Source organism: Scatophagus argus, chromosome 2 (assembly GCF_020382885.2).
Source record: "Scatophagus argus isolate fScaArg1 chromosome 2, fScaArg1.pri, whole genome shotgun sequence".
NCBI classification, from domain to species: Eukaryota; Metazoa; Chordata; class Actinopteri; family Scatophagidae; genus Scatophagus; species Scatophagus argus.
This window is the reverse complement of record NC_058494.1, coordinates 22,821,661-22,840,808: the sequence shown is the minus strand read 5'-3', so window position 1 is coordinate 22,840,808 and position 19,148 is coordinate 22,821,661. Positions and strand designations below refer to the sequence as shown.

General features: G+C 43.7%; 3 protein-coding genes across 5 annotated transcripts; all 3 read right to left on the bottom strand.

Annotated features, from left to right (window-relative positions):
• Nucleotides 1-14: 14 nt before the first annotated feature.
• On the bottom strand, nucleotides 15-7,432 carry zgc:112980 (uncharacterized protein LOC503706 homolog). Of its 3 annotated transcripts, none has more exons than XM_046371363.1 (22): nucleotides 7,294-7,432; nucleotides 6,728-6,878; nucleotides 6,535-6,643; nucleotides 6,347-6,440; nucleotides 5,662-5,812; nucleotides 5,372-5,489; nucleotides 4,658-4,783; nucleotides 4,475-4,537; nucleotides 4,245-4,367; nucleotides 3,996-4,151; nucleotides 3,841-3,894; nucleotides 2,933-3,159; nucleotides 2,748-2,827; nucleotides 2,339-2,428; nucleotides 2,135-2,212; nucleotides 1,932-2,036; nucleotides 1,694-1,799; nucleotides 1,367-1,442; nucleotides 1,216-1,223; nucleotides 1,075-1,126; nucleotides 464-522; nucleotides 15-350 (listed from the first exon to the last, which is right to left on the bottom strand). In XM_046371363.1, the coding sequence occupies exons 2-21, from the start codon at nucleotides 6,867-6,869 to the stop codon at nucleotides 501-503; spliced, it is 1,980 nt and encodes a 659-aa protein (XP_046227319.1). In that variant the 5' UTR covers nucleotides 6,870-6,878; nucleotides 7,294-7,432; the 3' UTR covers nucleotides 15-350; nucleotides 464-500. The 3 variants fall into 3 exon arrangements, 2 of the variants coding, with proteins under 2 accessions (XP_046227319.1, XP_046227330.1); XM_046371374.1 differs by lacking the exon at nucleotides 7,294-7,432 and adding an exon at nucleotides 7,096-7,238; XR_006841432.1 differs by lacking the exon at nucleotides 1,216-1,223.
• Nucleotides 7,433-7,573: 141 nt separating this feature from the next.
• On the bottom strand, nucleotides 7,574-13,159 carry ptcd1 (pentatricopeptide repeat domain 1). Its single transcript, XM_046371350.1, has 8 exons — nucleotides 12,327-13,159; nucleotides 12,104-12,244; nucleotides 11,350-11,568; nucleotides 11,161-11,262; nucleotides 10,020-10,679; nucleotides 9,653-9,769; nucleotides 9,271-9,453; nucleotides 7,574-8,493 (listed from the first exon to the last, which is right to left on the bottom strand). The coding sequence occupies exons 1-8, from the start codon at nucleotides 12,804-12,806 to the stop codon at nucleotides 8,260-8,262; spliced, it is 2,136 nt and encodes a 711-aa protein (XP_046227306.1). The 5' UTR covers nucleotides 12,807-13,159; the 3' UTR covers nucleotides 7,574-8,259.
• Nucleotides 13,160-13,600: 441 nt separating this feature from the next.
• fbxl18 (F-box and leucine-rich repeat protein 18) lies at nucleotides 13,601-18,495 on the bottom strand. Its single transcript, XM_046371323.1, has 7 exons — nucleotides 18,315-18,495; nucleotides 17,143-17,340; nucleotides 16,630-16,979; nucleotides 16,389-16,524; nucleotides 15,208-16,286; nucleotides 14,251-14,469; nucleotides 13,601-14,170 (listed from the first exon to the last, which is right to left on the bottom strand). The coding sequence occupies exons 1-7, from the start codon at nucleotides 18,369-18,371 to the stop codon at nucleotides 14,014-14,016; spliced, it is 2,196 nt and encodes a 731-aa protein (XP_046227279.1). The 5' UTR covers nucleotides 18,372-18,495; the 3' UTR covers nucleotides 13,601-14,013.
• Nucleotides 18,496-19,148: the final 653 nt, after the last annotated feature.

Below are 19,148 nucleotides of genomic sequence, written 5' to 3'. Positions count from 1 at the left end.
TAACGTTGCCGTTATTACGTTATTACTGTTTATTGGGAAAAAGACTTTACAGACAGCGATTAACATAATTACACTTTGGTTAAAATAAAAAGAAAAAATCTCTCAATGCAAACTGAATCCTGTCAACAGTTTAGACTGTCAGCCTGCTGAACCAACTCTGATCAAGTCATTAAAGCATGAAGCTACATGAAGTGTCTCTGTGAAGTGAGTACAAGTAGAACAGCGAGGGTGCGTTCACAGTCTCTGTGTGCTGACACCTGGCATGTCCAGGTGAAGTCTGACGTCTGTATAAAAACACATCCATTGTCCAGAGGAGGGAGAGCTGAGACCTCGCTCAGCCGGGACTCCAGCTACAACCGCCAAGGACAGAAAAAACAATATAGATTTCAATACACAACTCCTGTTTAAAAGGAGGTTTTATATGAAATGTCAAATTTTCATGCATCTGAGAGGCAACACTTACAGTCAGGTTGGGTTTTTTTTGTGCAAAAAAAGGGCCATTAGTGTGAGAGAGAATCAGCCCTGACAGGAGGAGAAAAATATAGAAAAATGCTGCTTTGACACATTTGCAAAACAATTACGAATCATCAGTTAACAGTTTAAGCCATTTATTAAGCTAAAAAGTGAAACTTCTCACACTTGTGATTCAATACGAGAATGTAAACGGATCAGTTATGGGCCAGATGTGACCGACTGACACTAAATAAAAACTATTAGTCGTCGTCTTTGTATCAACAATAATTAATTTTATGGAGTGAAAAAAAGAAAACCAACCACATCAGTGTATGAACAAATCACTCCCACACAGAGAGGAGTACAAATCAACCAGCCTGACTGATTCTGGTGTGAGTCAAGAACAAAACACACTAACCGGGCTAAAGTTACCCAGATGATTAAACACCAGATTATCAAATCCAATCCTCAAATATTCCTCAACCTGAAATCATAATTCAAATTAAACATTTTTCAAACTCTTAAAAGCTACGCTGGACTCCTGATTTTTTCTTTGCGGATGTGGATTCATACATAACAACAACAAAGGAAGGATCAGCCGATGAGAGCTGAGGGACTCACAGCTGACACTGCAACACTTGGGAAGAGTAGAGTTTAACAGGCACTGGACCGCCTACAGGAGGGAAGAGACAGAAGGTCAAGTCAACACCGCAGCGTTCAAGACACGCTGAGGGTTCACCACCGTGTGACAGAGCAACTTACAGTAGGTGCTGATCACCGCCACATCAGGAGAGGTCATGGAAAAGCAAGACAACAGATCAGATCCACAGGACAAAGGAAGCTCTCATCTGAACCTTTCTAACTCAAAGGGCTGCTTTGGTCACAGCCGCTTTATAAAAGATATGTGACTCACTGGTCGTCGCAGATCTCTGCTGGAGAAGACTGAGCGGCTTCACAGGCGCGAAGAAAGGATAACAAACTTTCCCCATCTGACAGAGAAACAAAGACGTGCAGTGTTTTGTGGCTGTGTTGGACCTCAACGCAGACGGATTCGGCACACAAGAGTTCATACACTTTTATACTGCAGTGGTACTGAATGTGGGGTTTGCAAGTCTGTGCAGTTCCCTCAAGACGCCACTAGAGGACAGCAAAGATGCGAATAATCTGTTGGCAGTTCCAATGAACCCAAACCAACTTTGCAGAAAATAAACGCCTAAAGAATAATCAGTGAAACACACACCTGTTGTGTTTTCCATCTCCTGTGTGATCTCCTGTAAGAAGGAGCTGAGGCGTCCAGCGTTGGAGGACAAACTGTCCCACAGCCACTCGAGAGCCCACAAATTGTCCTGACAGACAGAGATGAGCTCGGATAAAATCTCCAGTCGTATGTTTCAGCCAAACAAGTACGTGAGGTGATGACACGGAAAGTGTGGACTAAACGTCTACAAAGAGGATGTGACATCTGTGGGAAGAGTTACCTTAAATGTGTTGAGCACAGGGACGGCTGGACTCAGAGCAGAGTTTAGGATTCTCACACCTAAAGCCCCCGTTACCAGCAGCAACAAGGCCTGATCTGGGTACACCTGCAAACACAAACACACGTCTATTAACACATTTCACCCACTTGTAACGTCCATGAGTCTGAGCACGGCTGGTGTCTCTCTCACACAAACACACACACCTCCTGAAAGGATCGTGGGATCTGTATGCTTGACCAGTTCTGACTGAGCAGGATCGAATTCACGACAGCCTTCGCTTCCTGAAATTCAGACACGAAAAGCAGACGACACAGAACGGTGAAAACAGTTACAGTTAAAAATAAACGGGTTTTAAAAAGAGGAAGAAAGGAAAGAAAAGGGTGAGTTAATCAACAAGAAGTGCATACGTGTAGGAACAGTAGACTCGGTGCTGGTAGAGCAGTGATTGAACCACGAGGTGTGTTGACCACCGTCAGCACACTCATCCAACACTGGGACTGCATCAGAGAGAGAAGAGACGTACAATCACACGCCAGAACGGGCTAAGTGAGGCAGACGCACAACCTGGCAGGTCTGGGCAGTTTCTAGCGTGTCCTATACCCAGTGTGCATGTATGTGCTGCGCTTTAAAAATAAAGCCTTAACCATAAACAGTTTTTTTACATCACAGATGTCTGCATCAGCCATTCTTCTGCACTACACTGCAGGCTACAAATGCCCGTACAAGTCCGATACAGGTTTTTAAAAACACCCCGCCCCCCCCCAAACGCAGAAAAGTTGATTGGCTGATTGGCAGTGACGAGCGTCGCAGACTCACATCAGTGAAGACAGCAGAGCAGCAGCCCTGAACCCTGAGAGCGAACTTCACCTGCACATCGCGTTTCATTGGCACAGCACCTTTAGAGAGACGACAGTTTGACCCCCAGTGAGAAAATCTGCTTCACTTTTAAAAAAAAACAAAAAAGTCAGAGGTGAAAATCCATAATCTCTCCGTGTCCTGACCTTTAATCGGCTCCCACGGTGCATCGGTACAGCAGAGCTCCGCCGGCCGGCTGACCGCCAGCTTCGGCACTGTTGCCGTTTTAAAGATGCGGAGGTAAAAGAGGAAGAGATGTGGAGTGAAGCGGGAGGCGGGGGAGCTCGCCGGGGAGAACAAACTTTGCAGAGCTGACGTGAAGTCACCCTCCATGCACATGAAGACCGGGATGAGGTCTCGTAGCTGCTGGAGGCTGCCGGGGAAACAAACATCACCAGTCATGTCTGAATGGGAGATTTTACTTTCAAAATATGTTAATAGTAAAAACGTGCTTTGCTTTTTTCTGATTATTCACATCAATTTCTAACACGCTTTAGCAGCACATGTTCAAAGTGTTGTTCAAAGGTCACAGGAAGTAATTTTAAACAACAGGGGAAAATTTAACTTCTTCTCTCCTCTTTTTGGGTAAATGTTTTACAAAATGTCATGCTTTACATTTTCAGGCAAATATTTCAATATTACATATTTTATTTGTCGTCTACATAAAATCTCTGCTCATATCGTCCACCTGGTTGAGATTTGCCATCAAATTCAATCGCAATGTGTTTTCTTTTATCGAAACTCAGACGAGTTTAAGAGTTGAGGGCCAAATGGGCTAAAAATGACATTCTGTTGTATTTGGAAAATGTTTCACCCATAACATTTAAATGAGGAGCCAGATGCTTCAAAGTTCAACTCATGTGAAAGAGATTAAAGTCACTTCCCAGTTTGACACACAAACTTCAGTCAGGTTGACACTTGATGAAAGTTTTTCTGGTTAAAGATCAGGCAAAAAGTTTCATATTGCTGCCACATTGACTAAATGACAAAATAAAATGGTGAAACGAAACCTAATTGCACTTATTCTCAACTGTAGAGGAAATGAAACACTCACAGTTCGGGATTTTCAGACTGGACGACTCGCAGGTAGCGACACAACTCTCTGTACCTGCAGACAGTTTTATTAGCAGGTGTGAAAGGCAACCGTGTGGTATGCATGAATATGAGTGGGAACGTGTGTGTCTATGTGTGTGCGTATCCATTTTGTACCTGAGCTGTCGCTGTAGTTCTTCTGTCCTCAGTAGAACTACAGAAATGTGTTCAATCAGTACGACCTTCTTGCCTTTGTCTTTGCGGACACCCGACACATTCTGTCCCTTCAGCACAGACACCAGCAAGACATCATCCCAAGGACGGACACACAGGCTGAAATACACACACACACAAAAAATTATAACAATACACAAAAGGACTATATATATATAAAAGGATAATAAAGAAAAACACACACACACACACCTGTTCTTCAGGTGCTTCAGATGAGCAGGGAAACACAATTTCTTGTAAAAATCCCGCAATTTGTGGGTGAACTCAGGGGTGAAATCACCCGTCACCATCTCTCTCTGCATGGATGACACGACCCTGAAGCAACCCAGACACGCAGAAGAAGAAGAAGAAGAAGAAGGTGAGCATCAGAAAGAATCAGCTACAGACCGGACTCAAGATGGTGCTTCTCTGCGAGCGTGTACCTCTGCAGTAACAACACTTTGGCCTGAGCAGCATCAGCCGTAGGAGACGGTAAGGACAAATTCCTGCAGAGAATCAAATCAGCTGAGCAAAACCAATCCATGGAAATTTCTGAACTGTGAGCTCAACCAGGAGATACAAGAGTGTGTGAGAGAGTGTGAGAGTGTGAGAGTGAGTGTGTGTACCCTGCGACTTCAAAATGTCGAATAAAGCACTCAGTGGCTCCCAGTCTCATGATGGCAGCAGCTCTGTTGTCCTGCTTATCTGCGTTGTTCAGGAACGACGACACAAGCTCATAAACAGGTGTGTAACTGCAAACAACACACCAAGACGTCAAACCTTTCATTTGTTAATAATGTCAGTGCTTTGAATGTGACTTTGTGTTAGGTTGGTAGAAGATGGTGACGATGTCCCTTTCGATGTTCCTTGCATTTCTGAGTTCAAGTTGTTAACTGAATGACTATTTTTACCTTTTATGACTGTCCAAGTCTTGGACAATCTAGATGTCCTGACTTTTCGGCATTAAAACTGCTCCAGAAACACTGGATCCTACGTTTCTCAACTGGATAGCATCTTTGATGAGGCAACAGTTTGAGGAAGATCCTTCCCTGACTCAGTGTAACAAAGTCTATGAAGAAATGGTTTTCCCACTTTATTATGGAAGAGCCCTGACCCCAGCCCCGTCCAGCATCTTTAGTCTAACTGGAACACTACGAGTCTTATCATCCAACATCAGCTCAACTTCACTGATGCTCTTGTCCCTGAATGGGAGCAAATCCCTGTAGTTCAAATGCTGTGGAGGGCCCTGCCAGAAGAGTGAAGGCTGTTACAGCACCACCATTAATGCCTGTGGGTTCATTTATGGGTACACTGTTTAACAAGTGTCTAAACACACTCACTCGTAGACGGGGCCTTGCAGGTTAGGGAGGCTCAGACTGTATTCATCTAACGGCGTTCCCTTCAGGAAGCAAGTGAACTGCGCAGCGAGCTCTTGTCTGAAACTCTGCAGCATCGTGTCTGCATGGGAGGAGGACAAATCCAGTGGCAGTCAAACAACACGTGATTACAGTCATACAGCAAATGTGAATGTGATCCATGTGTCACAGCACATGTGTGAGAGAGTGTGAGAGAGAGAGAGAGAGAGAGAGAGAGAGAGAGAGAGAGAGAGAGAGAGAGAGAGCGCGAGTACCTGCTTGTCGGAGATGAACATCTATTTCGGACAACGTGAGGTTGAAAGCCTTCAGGTCGCCCAGCAGCGAGTTGTCTCTGAGGTTGTTCCAGAAGCTGCTCCTGTGGTGGCTGTTGCAGTGACACACACCGCGTTGACACCACATGACACACTGAACACACAACCACATGACAACTACATTAAAACAGCTGCATTCGTTTTCTGGGGGGAAAAAAGTAGAAATTATCTTCATCTACAAATAAACACTCATATTATCCAAAGGACGGCTGTGTTGCTACTGACGCTTTTTCTAAAGTTTGTGGTTACGCTCTGAATAATTCAGTCAATAAACTCCCAGATGAGGCTGTTCTGAAACCAGTCAGTGTTTGCAGTAAAGGAGGGAAACACGTGACTCAGTATTACAGAAGAGCAGAGTATTAACATGTCGCTAATTTATTAGATTGCAGTGAATTGAAAAGGTGAGTAAACAAGATCAGCATTAACTGAACAACACAAGCACCACATGAGGTGGCACTGCTGCTTTGGGATGTGTAGTAAAGCTATAATGTTCACACACCACAAATGAAAGGTGGACATTGATTAATGAATCTGACAAGACTAATAATGCAAGTTTGAGTTGCGCTTTACTCCCAGCAGAGAGTCATTGCGGCTGTGTGTACAGTTTCGGGACTACACCAACACGTACTGATGATGCCAGCTTGTCGCAGATGTAGCAGAAGCACTGATCACAAATGAGCTGATTTGTATCCACTGGAACGCCAGTCTCACAGTCTGTAGCCCTGAGCAGGATGGGAAAAGAAGCAGCGTGATTATCTCTAACAGAGGAGCCCAAAGTACCGATCGGTATCAAGTCTGTGTGGCAACAAAACTCACGTGAAAGGGTGTATGTGGCAGTCGTAGCGAGCATGAGGCAGCACCTCGGCGGGACGGGAGAAGGTAACGACCAGGTCTTCATCCAGAACACTAAGAGGTAAAACGCAGTCTGAAAGGCAGAGGAGGAGGAACAGGTCACTACAACATCACAATAGCAAATACAGGTGTGTTCAGTAAACACAGTTGTTGCCACCTTTCTCCTCATCTTCCACCTCCACGGTGTGAACTGAGAGTTCACTGTAAAATATGTGGGGTTCACAGTCTTCATCATCATCATCATCATCATCATCATCACTGAGGATGATTATTTCCCCACTGTCCACCGTTGTACACATCAGAAATATCTAGAAGAGAAAAGAATAAGAAAAGACAATAATCAGTTTAGTTTCACGAGTACACATCTCTTCCAGGACCGGCTAGTCTTTAAAGCTCTCAGTGAACAACAAAACGTGAAAGGCCCGGATGTTGTGAGGAGACCGAGTTCGCGTCCGTAAAGTTTAAAGGATATAACAGACTTTACCGTTTCTTATTATGTGGCGTCAACAGGTCAAACCACATTACCTTTTTCGACTTTTAAGAAGCCAGCTAGCTTACTTCAAAGCAGGAAAGAGTTAATTACGTAAAATAAAGTCGCAGATCATACCAACGGGAAGAGTTAACGCTTTTCATTTACGAGAAAATATATTAACAAAAACCTATTGAAATGTGTGTTTAAACAATTGTTTTGCTTTAGTGGGACAGGGACAGAAAGGATCTTACCTTTGTTATCCGGTTTTACAAAATAAATTACGCGCCGCCTGTTCCCAAACATAAGCGTCAGCGGATATGACGTTTATATTCTTCTTTGTCGGCTTCATTGGTGGTTGACAAACCTGCTTATAGTTGTATTACCGCCACCTACTGGACAGCAGCGTGAAGAGATAAATGCACATAAATTCATTCAGATTAGGCGGAACAAAATGTGAAATTTAATATAATTAGACTGTTTGAGTCAAATTAAGATTTGCATATAGGAAAAAAAACTTAATGAGCAAACCAGTATGATTTAGTAATTTAATATGTAGGCCTACATACATCATGAAATCATTGTAGCAGCTGTCATACAATGCAGAAATCAGAAAACATTATGTAAAGCCACAAATATATGGGAATTTCTGTTTTTATAGCCACGCCTTAGTTTGAGAAAAAAAGCATTAGAAAAACTGTGGCAATGTTAAAGCTGTACCAGTTGCACCGTAACAACTGCTAACCCTAAGCCTCTGTATGAAGCTGGGTCAACAACATGTGTAGGCCACCTGAGAGGCCTAACGGTACCTTTATTCTATCAAGGCCAAATTCCATAATCTGTTTTGTTAACAAAAGTGAAAAGTAGTTTATATATTCACCTCTGTGAATCAGATCCACTCCAAAATCTAATGTTCTTCTTCAGGCCATGAAAAACTGACCACATAACAAACCAACCAAACTGAAAACATAACCTCCCTGGTTGAGATAAACATAATGCAACAACTGAAATGTTTTAATGTCTCAAGAGTCATGTACTGAAACTTGAATTTTGTTTTAATAGGAATATAAAATTACAATAACATTGATCTTTAGAGAAAAATGGGTCTGCATTAAGTTAACTGAAATTCCATGAGCCACTACTTTGACCCCAAGTCCATCCAAGCTCACACACCAACAGAGGATCGAGGAGAGAAATCACAGATACTTTGAGGAGTGCTGTTACAGAGCAGCGCTGCTCTTCTTGTCCTTCTTATGAGAAATATATCTTCTTGAAGCTGCTGTCTGGCTCCCTTGGCTCTCTATCAGTCCATCTGCAGCTTCTGTTTTCAGCACTGCAGCTTCCGTCCCCGACTGCTCGTCCTCAGAGCTCTGAGCAGGCATTTCTCTCAGCCACTGCTGGTAGTAACCGCGGAAACCATCAATTTGGACCAGGTAGTTGTTTCTGGACTTGTGCTGGGATAGATTGGGAGGAGGGGGGGGGGGCAACGTAAAAGACATGGATCAGTCAGAAACAATTTCTCTGCAAATGAAGAAGTTATGTTTCAAATGAGTCACTGATCAGGCATATGTTTAGTTACCTAAACACCAAGGTTTCAACTACACTGACATGTAAACTAACTCTTTTGCCACATGTTCATCCTTCATGCAGAACCTTGCAGACAAAATAAACACAACACAATATAAGCTCAGCAGAAGATGTTTTCTAATGGTCTTCAGTGAGCTACATGCTAAGGATGTGCCAAATAAACGAAGACTTCCATCAAAGAGTCAGTTTGTTTAAAGCTGCATTAATTCTTTTGCCCACTTGGGGGCAGAATAACATGCTGAAAACACAACAGTGACCTCTTCTCACCAGGTACTGGTTTGTTGATGTCTACTGACATGTCCAGTAAGATTCGGGGCTTGTATTTAGAGCCGTGTGTCTTGCCCCAGGACAAGTCCAACACTCATTCTGCTTTTATTGTGCCCTTGGCCTCCTTTAACTCTTGAAATTTCCGGCTCTTTAGCAGCGCCACCCGTGTGTTTGTCTGATGTTTGATGGTGATTGAGTTGTGTACAGACAACAAAAAACTGCCTGCTGTAGCTAAAAACAAGCTTCATCAGAGTGACGTTTGGGGGGGGCATGGAAACCAAACCAATGGGTGGAACTCAGACCTCCACACCCACACAGACAGGCTCAGGTACTGACTGGCTGCTTCACACCAGGTGAGTCACTGTACGTATGCTTACCTGGTTATAGTTTGGAGGATATTGTGAGGCAAACTCCAGCTGTCTGATGATGACCTCATTAGGCCACACCCCCATGCTGCTCATGCTTCTGAGGATCGTTTTAAGGTAGACGTAATCCAGTCTTCGAGTTGCTCGGCCAATTAGAGCTGAGAACACATGGACGTTAGCCTTAAGACCCGCCTCCTGTGAAGATGTAGAAATAAATACTCTTTCTGACAGGATAGGAGAACAGCTGATATTACAGTAGAACTTCAGAAATACATCTCTTCACTTTCATTTTGTTAAACTATGCAGGCTCTCTGGTAAGTGCAGCTGAGTCTAACGGGATTTTCTGTTCTTGATCATAACTTAAATTCAGTCTTTCAGGACGCCAGTTCATCACCTCCATGTCTTTAAGCAGCTGCAGGCCGTCGTTCTGTCGCTCACAGCCCAGCGCGAGGCATCCGAACGTCTGCACATTCGCGCTTACGTTGCGTTGTTGCATCACACTCAACACAGCCTGGAAACAGAAAGCAGTGTATCAAAAACATGCACACGCTTCAACCAAGTCAAATAAATTTTCTTGCGTACATCCAGAGACATCTAGTATCGCAGGTGGGTTCAGTTAAATCTGACCAGGCTGGTTTAGAATTTGGCTTCAGGTTTTAACATCACAAATCAACTGAAAAATATCTTTCCAGAACCTGAGTTGAGTCCCTCGTCACTCTGAGTTGACAAACACAGTCAACAGTGTGTGTGTGTGTGTATACCTTTGCCCCCTCCAAATCACCAGCCCTGGCTGCTCTACGAATCACACAGTTAAAGAACGCGACATCAGGCTTCAGTTTATGCTGCGTGGCGACATTCAGCAGCATCAGCAGGGACTGGCAGCCCGGGTCCATCATGTCGGCCAGCAGGGTCAGAGTTCTGAGGTCTGGCTTGAGTCCCTTAGCTTCCATCTTCTCCAGGAAACCTTTAGCTCCTCCGATGAGCGCGAGTCTGTCTGATGCCCCATCCACAGTGCCGAGGGAGATCACACCACCCATCTTACCCTCAAAAAGGTCCAGCAGGTTAGGGTCTGCACAATCACCTGCTAAGTCAATGGGCAGGGAGGCCGTTTGTCTGACTGGTATCAAATGGGTTGCGTCTTGTCCGCTGTAGGACTCGTCTTCACCGTCTCTGCTGTCCTGTGGACCGTCACTGAGGGGATCGGGTTGTATGAACAACTGTCTCTCCAGAAGGTCAATGTCTATTACATCCTTGTGTCCAGACTTTGACACACGTTCTTTGTCATGCTTCCAGTCGGACCTCAGCAGCACGCCAGCGGCCAGGGCGGGATCGCCAATCCCACAATCCCTTGCAGTTCGCAAGAGCAAGTTATAGTTCTTTGCATCTGGAAGAATCCCGGACATCAACATCTGGCGCCAGACCTAAAACAAAAAGAAAATATCAGAAGCTCACTGTAAGTTTCACTGCGTGACTTGTGTCTAATGAGTCTTGATTGTAATCCGAGAGTGTAGAACATCAATTTTGCTATCAAGTTTACTGTTGTTATGAGGCAAGAATTAACGTATCATCAGTTTGCATCAACAAATTTTTTAATGTTTTAAAAATGTACCAAAAAGACAAATGTTTTGCCACAGGGAAACAGCAGCAGGAGGGAAACAGGAAACACAAACTTGTGCACGGTGACTTCGAGGTACAGTATACTTTGTTTAGCAGCAACATTATGCTAGCTTGCCAATGTATTTCATGTTTTGTTGTTGTTGTTTTCTTTTTTAAGTGGTTGTAATGTCCCTCTAACAGCACAATTTTTAATGAACGATGAGAACTAAACCAACAAACTGGACCAGGCTTTTATATTCTCACACCACACGATGTAGTTAGGTGCCTTTAAAGTCGTGTCTCTACCTGTAAAGCCAGTCTGAATCCTGTGTCTTTGTCCGCTAAACAGCCCATCAGCAGGTAGTGAAACGTCTCCTGGGTTACAACATGGCCGTTCTGCAGCATCTCCTGCAAACACACACAAACTCATGTAGGAACACAATCTCACACAGCACAGCACAGCACAGCAGCAGAGCACGCACACCCGCGTCGTACCCTGAGCGTGTGAATACAGGCTTGAAGGTGGTTGGTGACGGCGTGTGTCTTCAGAAGGGCGTGGTACGTGATGGTGCTGAGGGGGTAGCTCTTGCGTCGGAGTTCTTGCTCCAATTTCAGCGCTTGCTGGAGGCCGGCTCGTTTGGATGGCGACTCAGCACAAGCATTGAACAGCGCGGTGTAGGTAGCATCTGTAGCATCAAGACCTCGCTTCTTCATCTGGAAAACACATGCATTCAGACTCAGTATTAACTGCCTTTGTGTCCAGAAATTAACATCTTAAAAGGGCGTATATGGAAACGTGAGAGCTGCTGATTCTGCTCATTTTGGAGGCGTCTTGTGCTGTTGAATTGCATGTCTTTTCAAGTTTACTGCCACAATTTTGATGGGGAGAAAAACTATTAGGAACAATAAATCAGCATCTCAAACTGCAGCATAAGAAATGACCATAAAGTAGGATCAAGATAATTTTAACTAAAACTGAACCTTCAGGAAGGATTTAGTTTTAGCTCTAAACTGAACTTTACAATTTTCACTTTAAAGTCTGGAATCTTGTTTTTGTTTATCCTATTTTTATATCTTTCACTTTTCTTTCTTGGCCGGGAAAACTGCAAGTGCAATGTCTGAACGAAAAAGAATTTCCCTTCAGGAATAAATAAAGGAATTTTGATTCTGAGAATATAATTTGATGTGTTAATGAAAATGCTAAGAGCACATGTAAACATTATACAGCGTCTAACTAAAATATTCCTACGTCATTGTAGAGTTTGAAGGCCTTCTTGAGTTGTCCAGCTCGGCCACAGCCTCCTATCAGGACAGTGTAGTTGAACTCGGCCGGCTGCAGCCTCTCTCCCTGCAGCATGTCTCTGCTGAACATGTCCAAGGCCTCCTGCAGCTGTTAGAGGAGTAAAGTTTATACACGCAAAACAGGATGAGACACGCAAAAAGACACACAACACACCTCCAAACAGACCAACCTTGTTCTCTTTGATCAGCTTCTTGCACTGTAAGAAGTACCAATACGGTGTGTTCCTCCTCCCGGGCCTCCGAGCTTTTAGCGTCTCTTCCTCCTCGTCCTCCTCTTCTCGGTACCGCAGATCCTGCACGTATGGGCTGCTTTTTCTGAACAACCTCCTGGAAGACATGTCGGAGGACAGGGAGCCGAAGTTCTTCTTATCTAGCGGGTCGCTCTCGCAGGGGACAGAAGCTGAACCCTGGGGGTCAGTACCTCCACGGGAAGCTGCAGATAGGGACACACCTCTGAAGGTCGGTCCCCTGCCCCGCCAGGCAGTCGGTGTGAGGAGTCTGGATAACCACGGCAGAGACTCATCTTGTACCCCTGTCAGATTCAGAGTCCTTTGCGAGGTCTTCACCGTTGAAGAGAGGGACAACTTAGCAACAGGGACCGAGACTCTCGTCCCGTTTCGCACGCACGCGCAGGCGACGGATGTAAACATTTTTTCATCGATTTTATGAAGTTGAATACTAGCTAGTTAACGTGACTTTAACTTCAATTTGGCGGAGAAACAGACGGCTTATCAAACATTGCTATCAGAAGACGTCTATCCCCGCAGCGCCCCGCATGTTGTACTCACCACGATGTGTCAATGACACAAACTACACGAGACCTGAATAGTAGATAGCGACAAAACATTAAAACGCATCCTGTCGCTTTAATACCCGGAAGGAATTGACGAAATATACAAACTGCGTTTTAAAATGACGCTATTCATTTTCTGGTTATATTAATGATTGAAAAAGCTTAATTTATTCGGGACATCACATCACACTCTAAACATGGGTCCGATCGACTACATCGGTAATTGATTAGAATGCCTGTGCGTCACATTTGCGGATGTACGTCACTAGCCCAGCTGGTCATAAAGTTTTTCTGTGGGGGTCAAATGAGTTGAAGACGGCGAGTCAGACCGGTGAAGAGGACCTGAAAAGCTGTTGTTTTTAATTTTTCAAACATTCAAATCTGTCAATTTGAAGAAAAAATTAGTAATGAGTGAAATTACGTTAAAGCCGTGATTTATATAATCAACAGGAGTGGTCTCAACCTTCTTGTCTAGATAGACAGATAGATACTTTATTGATCCCGAGGGAAATTCAAGATGTCGAACTATTCTTTTAATCTTGTTTTACTGTATTTTGGCGACATGGTAATTATTGTTATTGTTATGTGTGTATTTGTTGTGATAATTTAAAAAAATACCGTATGACACAAACAAATGGCACACATGCAAGATTTAAAAATAATGTATATGAAGTTTATTAAAACATCCTTTAATTCAGGTCCTCTGTACAAAGCTCATGAACAAATACATCCTTGATTTATATTTTGGCACTTATTTGTAATGTAACAGAGTGATGTAACCGAAAGGATTTGTTCACCAGAAGCCACAAATGAGGTCCCAATGACACAGAATTTGAAATGTCCCAAACCAATAAACTAAAATTCCCTTTGAAGACCATCATTACTATGTCACCTACATGTAAACAGTCACGGTTGATTTGTTGTTGAAGAGCAGCCTGATGCAGTTGTTGATGTAACAAATCGTACAATCAGAAACCACTGTGCAGATGAAATCAGTCTATCATTTGTGAATTTTATTTCCTGCAGATAAAGAGCACCAATCACAATGAAGCTTTCTGGTGACGTCACAATGGCGATAAATGTGGTGGTTGGGCCACGTGGCTCTGGAACAAAGTTATCCGATCCAGTAGACTTAGTGGGATGTCTCTGATGACTGAGGGCAGGTCTTCATGCTGTAGTGGATAGATGACCACACTCAGGGCTGGGCGCTCAGCTGAAAATCTAAGAGAGAGAAAACACACAAGAAGCTACAGAAGAAGCTCTTGCCATTTAATGTCTGACATCTGGAATGAATCACTGACCTGTCCAGCAAAGATTTCTGCAGTGTGCGACAAGCCACTAAGGTGCCGCCCATGAACATGTGGCACATGTTGACATGGCAGCATCGCTCCATGAAGCTTTCTGTTGCCGACGGGTCAAAGGTACCGCTGCGTGAGATAAGGCAGAGACGTTGCAGGCGAGAGCAACAGGACAAGGCCTCGAAGAAGGAGGCGTTGGCGTTCAGGTAGGGCTGCTCTAACCTAAACACAAAGACACACAAATGGTCAGTGACAAAACTGATAAACTGAGAAAAAGAGGTGAACTCAGCACATGGAATTTAATTACACTAATTGATGTCTGGCTCTGTATTTGGTATAAAGAACTCGCTTTCATAAAAGCAACAACACCCAACTATGAGCTAAACATAAATTTATAATTTGACCATTTCTCACAGAAAAAGATCAGTATTATCATAAAAAAAAATAATCTGCTAATTCCAGATTTTCACAGCAGGGTTTATAAAACAGATGGATTTACAGAGATAACAGTTAGATGCTTCATGTTAGTAAAAGTTAGCCAAGAACTGAATGGTTCTCAATCTACTTAACACCCTACTTATAAAAAAAAAATGTTATTTTGAATAATAAATTAGATATTAGAACTGATTGAAGAGGACATATTATGATTTGGGTTTTTCTCCCCTTTCCTTAAGTAAGTTATATAGTGTTTTATTGAGCATGTGAAATGTCTGCAAAGTTACAAGCCCAAAGTGCACCCCAAAAGGGAGTTGTTCTCTCTTAGGAAAACACTGCTCCTAAACTGCCTGAAACGACTCATCAGAAGTCCAGAATTTACTCCTATAGCTTATCTACATCACTGTGTAACACATCACCACCAACAGACTGCTGAAAATATAATAACAATTATGACTGTACTATCAGTCAGGTGAATAGTGTTTAGTATTACTGAATGAAGGGTTTACAGAGGCTTCTTCTGACCTGAGTTCCTGTAGCTGTGTGCACTGTGTAAACGTATCCAGCAGGGCAGGGGTGTAGTTCATGGTTTTTAGTGATCCCATGTTGGCCAGGGATAATGTCTGTAGGTCTCTGCACTGCCTGGCCAGCTGTACCAGCCCTGTTCCCCTAAGGACTCCTGGAAGACCAGCCAGAGTCAGGCTACGTAATCGAGGCAATGCCTCAAATGCCGCCAAGTGTGCGTCGCAGACTCCTCGCGCCCATGCACACATACCACGAGGCTCCACACTGGCACGACTACAAGGCTCAAGCCGAGGCAGCACAGAGACAAAGCCTGGACCAATGAGCTCTAAGGTCTCTAAAAGAGGGCAGCCAGCTAAGAGCTGAGTGAGCCCTAAGGTGCTGTCCCCTGATGGAGAAGACTCTGAATCAGGCTTGTAGTTCTGGAGCCCCACACGTGGGGTCTTCTTTAACCCCAGGAGCAATGCAGAGGGAGGAGTGTTGTTTGTGGAGATCTGATGTGAGTTTAAGCCATCTGACAGAGCGCAGCCAGGCAAGGTGAGAGAGCGCAGCTGTCTGAATTTGGCCAAGCTGGCACACAGATGTGTTTCTCCTCCTCGCCCAGGTGAGTTTTCATGATGATAGTGCGTGTGCATCAAGTTCAGGTGTTTAACGTTGGAACAGCCAACCGCCAATCGGCTCATTGTCCATGGGTCCAAATGATCTTCCACACTCCTACACTCTGAGTAAAGGACCTGGTTGATCCCGCTGAGGTTCAGGCTGATCAGCTGTGATGCATCTTTGACTCCTCCCTCCAGCAATGACTGAAACACCTGTGGCCACAACACTGGGCAGCGGCTGAAGCTGAGATGCTTTGGACTGTTTCCTTGCAGGGCTCGCTTTAAGGACAAGGAATCCAGCCAGGACCGAGGGAGCTGCAGGGCCTCCAGGTCACCATGTTGACCCAAACTCTGGGCCAGCGACGACGCAGCAGGCCAGTGAACAGGGTTTGGGCCAGGAATAGAGACAAGGAAAACTCTGAGATGCTTTGGAACATGAACACTGAACACTGCCAGGTAGAGCAGGAGCAGGGTCTGGTTTACCTAAGGACATCAATACAGACACACTAATTACAAATTGCACAGTACTACAGTGTATGTTGCAGATACATGTGAACATGTACACATGCACTCTAACAAACTCACTTCTCCTGGAGCCAACCTGGCAGTGAACTCCTCCAGCTGTTGGTAATGTGGCACACTGCTCTGACCCACCATTAACTGACAGCAAACACCAACACCCTCTCTGGTCACATCTGGGATGTCAAACTGCAGCATTAGCCTACAGCGCAGAGAAACACATAAACACAGACACACATTTGATGTATCCATTGTGATCCCAGACATAGGTCTCCTGTGAAATCACAGTAACCCTACAGATTCTTACTTGCGGAGTTGGGCGCAGCATGGCACCACACCATAACTTGGTGACAACAGTGTCTGTCTGAGCTCTGACAGGCGGCTCAGTGAATCCACCGCCTCTGAACTGAGCAGAGCCAAGTTGAAGCCTGCCGTCACATCAAAAGCAAGTGACTTGAGTAGAGAGAGGGAGGAGAGGAGACGGGAGAGACGAAGGGAAGAGAGTCGACAGCCGGTGACATCGAGGTGCGTCACTCCTCTGCAGCGAGCAAGAAGCTCGACAGTCGAGCCGGCCAGCCAGTAACAACCATTCAGGCTGAGCGACTGCACGTGATTGGCTAGATGCTTCAGTATGTGTCGGACCAAAAGACTGTCAGCCTGGTGGAAAAAAAATACATCTTATTAAAACCGCCCGTCTGTTAAAATACAACAAGTATTCCACTGTGTTGTTCAAGAAATGTTTTAAAAATATGCATATAGCTCCGTCAACATGCATTAAGATTGCAACAGAGGCATTCACTCTAACAATCTTTAGCTTTACCTGATACTCCTCAGACAGGCTGACATTTGAGAGCAGGGTCTTATCATGGCACAGTGTGTGCAACTTGTTGCAGACATTTGCCACATTCTTCACCAGGTCACAGACTGGAACGTGGCGGAGGATGCACAGCAGGATCTCATCCGATAAATCTGACATTCCCACCGAAGCAGAAGACATTGTGTCCTTGTCACGTACAGCCTGAGACAAAGAGCAAATAATGCCACGTTAGGTGCTTTTCACCCTCTGTGCTTTCAGTCTACATTTGGAAAGGCTTACCAAGATGGCCAAGATGCTACAGAGCCTTTCTTTATGTCTGGTAACAATTACTAACTCTTGTTATTTTGTTATTCTGGTCCATCACAGGGAAAGAAGAAACCACATTATATCTGGGCATCTGACAAATTTATACTGTGACAGAAATGTATTAATTGTCAGAGATTTTATCATATAATGTATAATGTGTTCTTTGTGTCTGGTTGTAAAAGGCCCCTGTGGGCAGTGGGAGAGGGACTGCTTCACATAAATCCTGGATTTGTATTATAGAATTTTTTCATTAATGTCATGTATTTGCTGAGTATTCAATTTGACTAATTTGCCAAAAATCATACATTCCTCTCTGGTTACTTTAGCCTTGAAGTTCTTGATTCTGAACTTTTAAAGTATATATTGACATAACAGTATAAATGACATGTGGGTTACGGATTTAATCCCAATCGCTCGCTATTATTCTGGAATCTGGTTAAAGTTTGATTATTAACTAGTGTCAGAGCTGAGGCATTGTTAAGTGGAAACATATAATATTACAACACAATATTAATGTTGGGAGTTAATACCATCACCACGTTAGATTAGTTGATTACAAAGCAATATGTAAACATAAAGTAACACATTAATATCAGTATATCATCGCACTAAATTGCCCGTGTCTTTCATGAGCAGGTTAATTTGGGGATAACATATGGGGGGAAAAAAGACACGTCTTCCTAACACACCATATCTGCGTAGTAAGCAAACTTGGTTGGAAAAAAAAGTCAGCGTTAGCGGGAATTTGGGCGACGCTTGTTCTAACTTAACGAAGCGTTAACATTAACGTTAGCTAGTTCAGTCGGTCCGTTCCGCGCGTTACCGTCAACAACTACCAAAGTGTCGCCAAGGTGTGTCGGTCAGCCCACCTGTACAATGTGACGATCCATGTCCTCTGAAGTCTCTCTGCAGGCCCCACTCATCATCAGCAGGATTTCAGATGTTCTTCCGACCAGCGATTCATGTTTCGACGAACCCGGCTTACACTGAACCAAAGCTGGTCGAACATCCAACCGCGGATTATATTAGCTGCTGCACAGAGACGGAAGACTGTCAGTGACGGACCAACTTCCTGCAGATCCAATCCGTTTATTTCCGTAGACTTCGGAAACGATCCCGTTCTGTGAGTCCAGGACCCCAAAAGAACTACTTTAAAAATATAATTCCTGAATTATTCAAATGATTATATGGTATTTAGTTTAAGTAATAAATATTGTAAAGAGATGGGAGAATTGTTGTGCACAAGTTTCTGTGACCTATATATATATATATATATTTTTTTTTAAGTAGTTTATAAAAGTTGCAAGCAGCGATTGCAAATATCAAAAGTAAAAGTACTCAGTTGGTAGCAGAATGACCCCTGTTAGTGTGATATTATTATTACATATAGATTACTGTGTAAGCAGCATTTTATGTTTTAAGTTTACTCTTTTAGGGGATTGCAAAGTTTTTTGTACTTTTGTAAATTACTATTAAATTTTCCTGTGGAGATATAAGGTATCATACAAAAGTGAAATAGGATTATACACTATAATCCAGTGTTAATTGGTCACATTGCTTAAAGTGTTAATTCCTCCATAAAAGTAAATATTTGTATGAGACTTAAATAACCTGCTTTTCAAACCAAAAATGACCTTGTTCGACTATGATGAATGAAGAAGCCCCTCTTTTATAAGATCTCAAAACCTGTGATGGTTATTTAT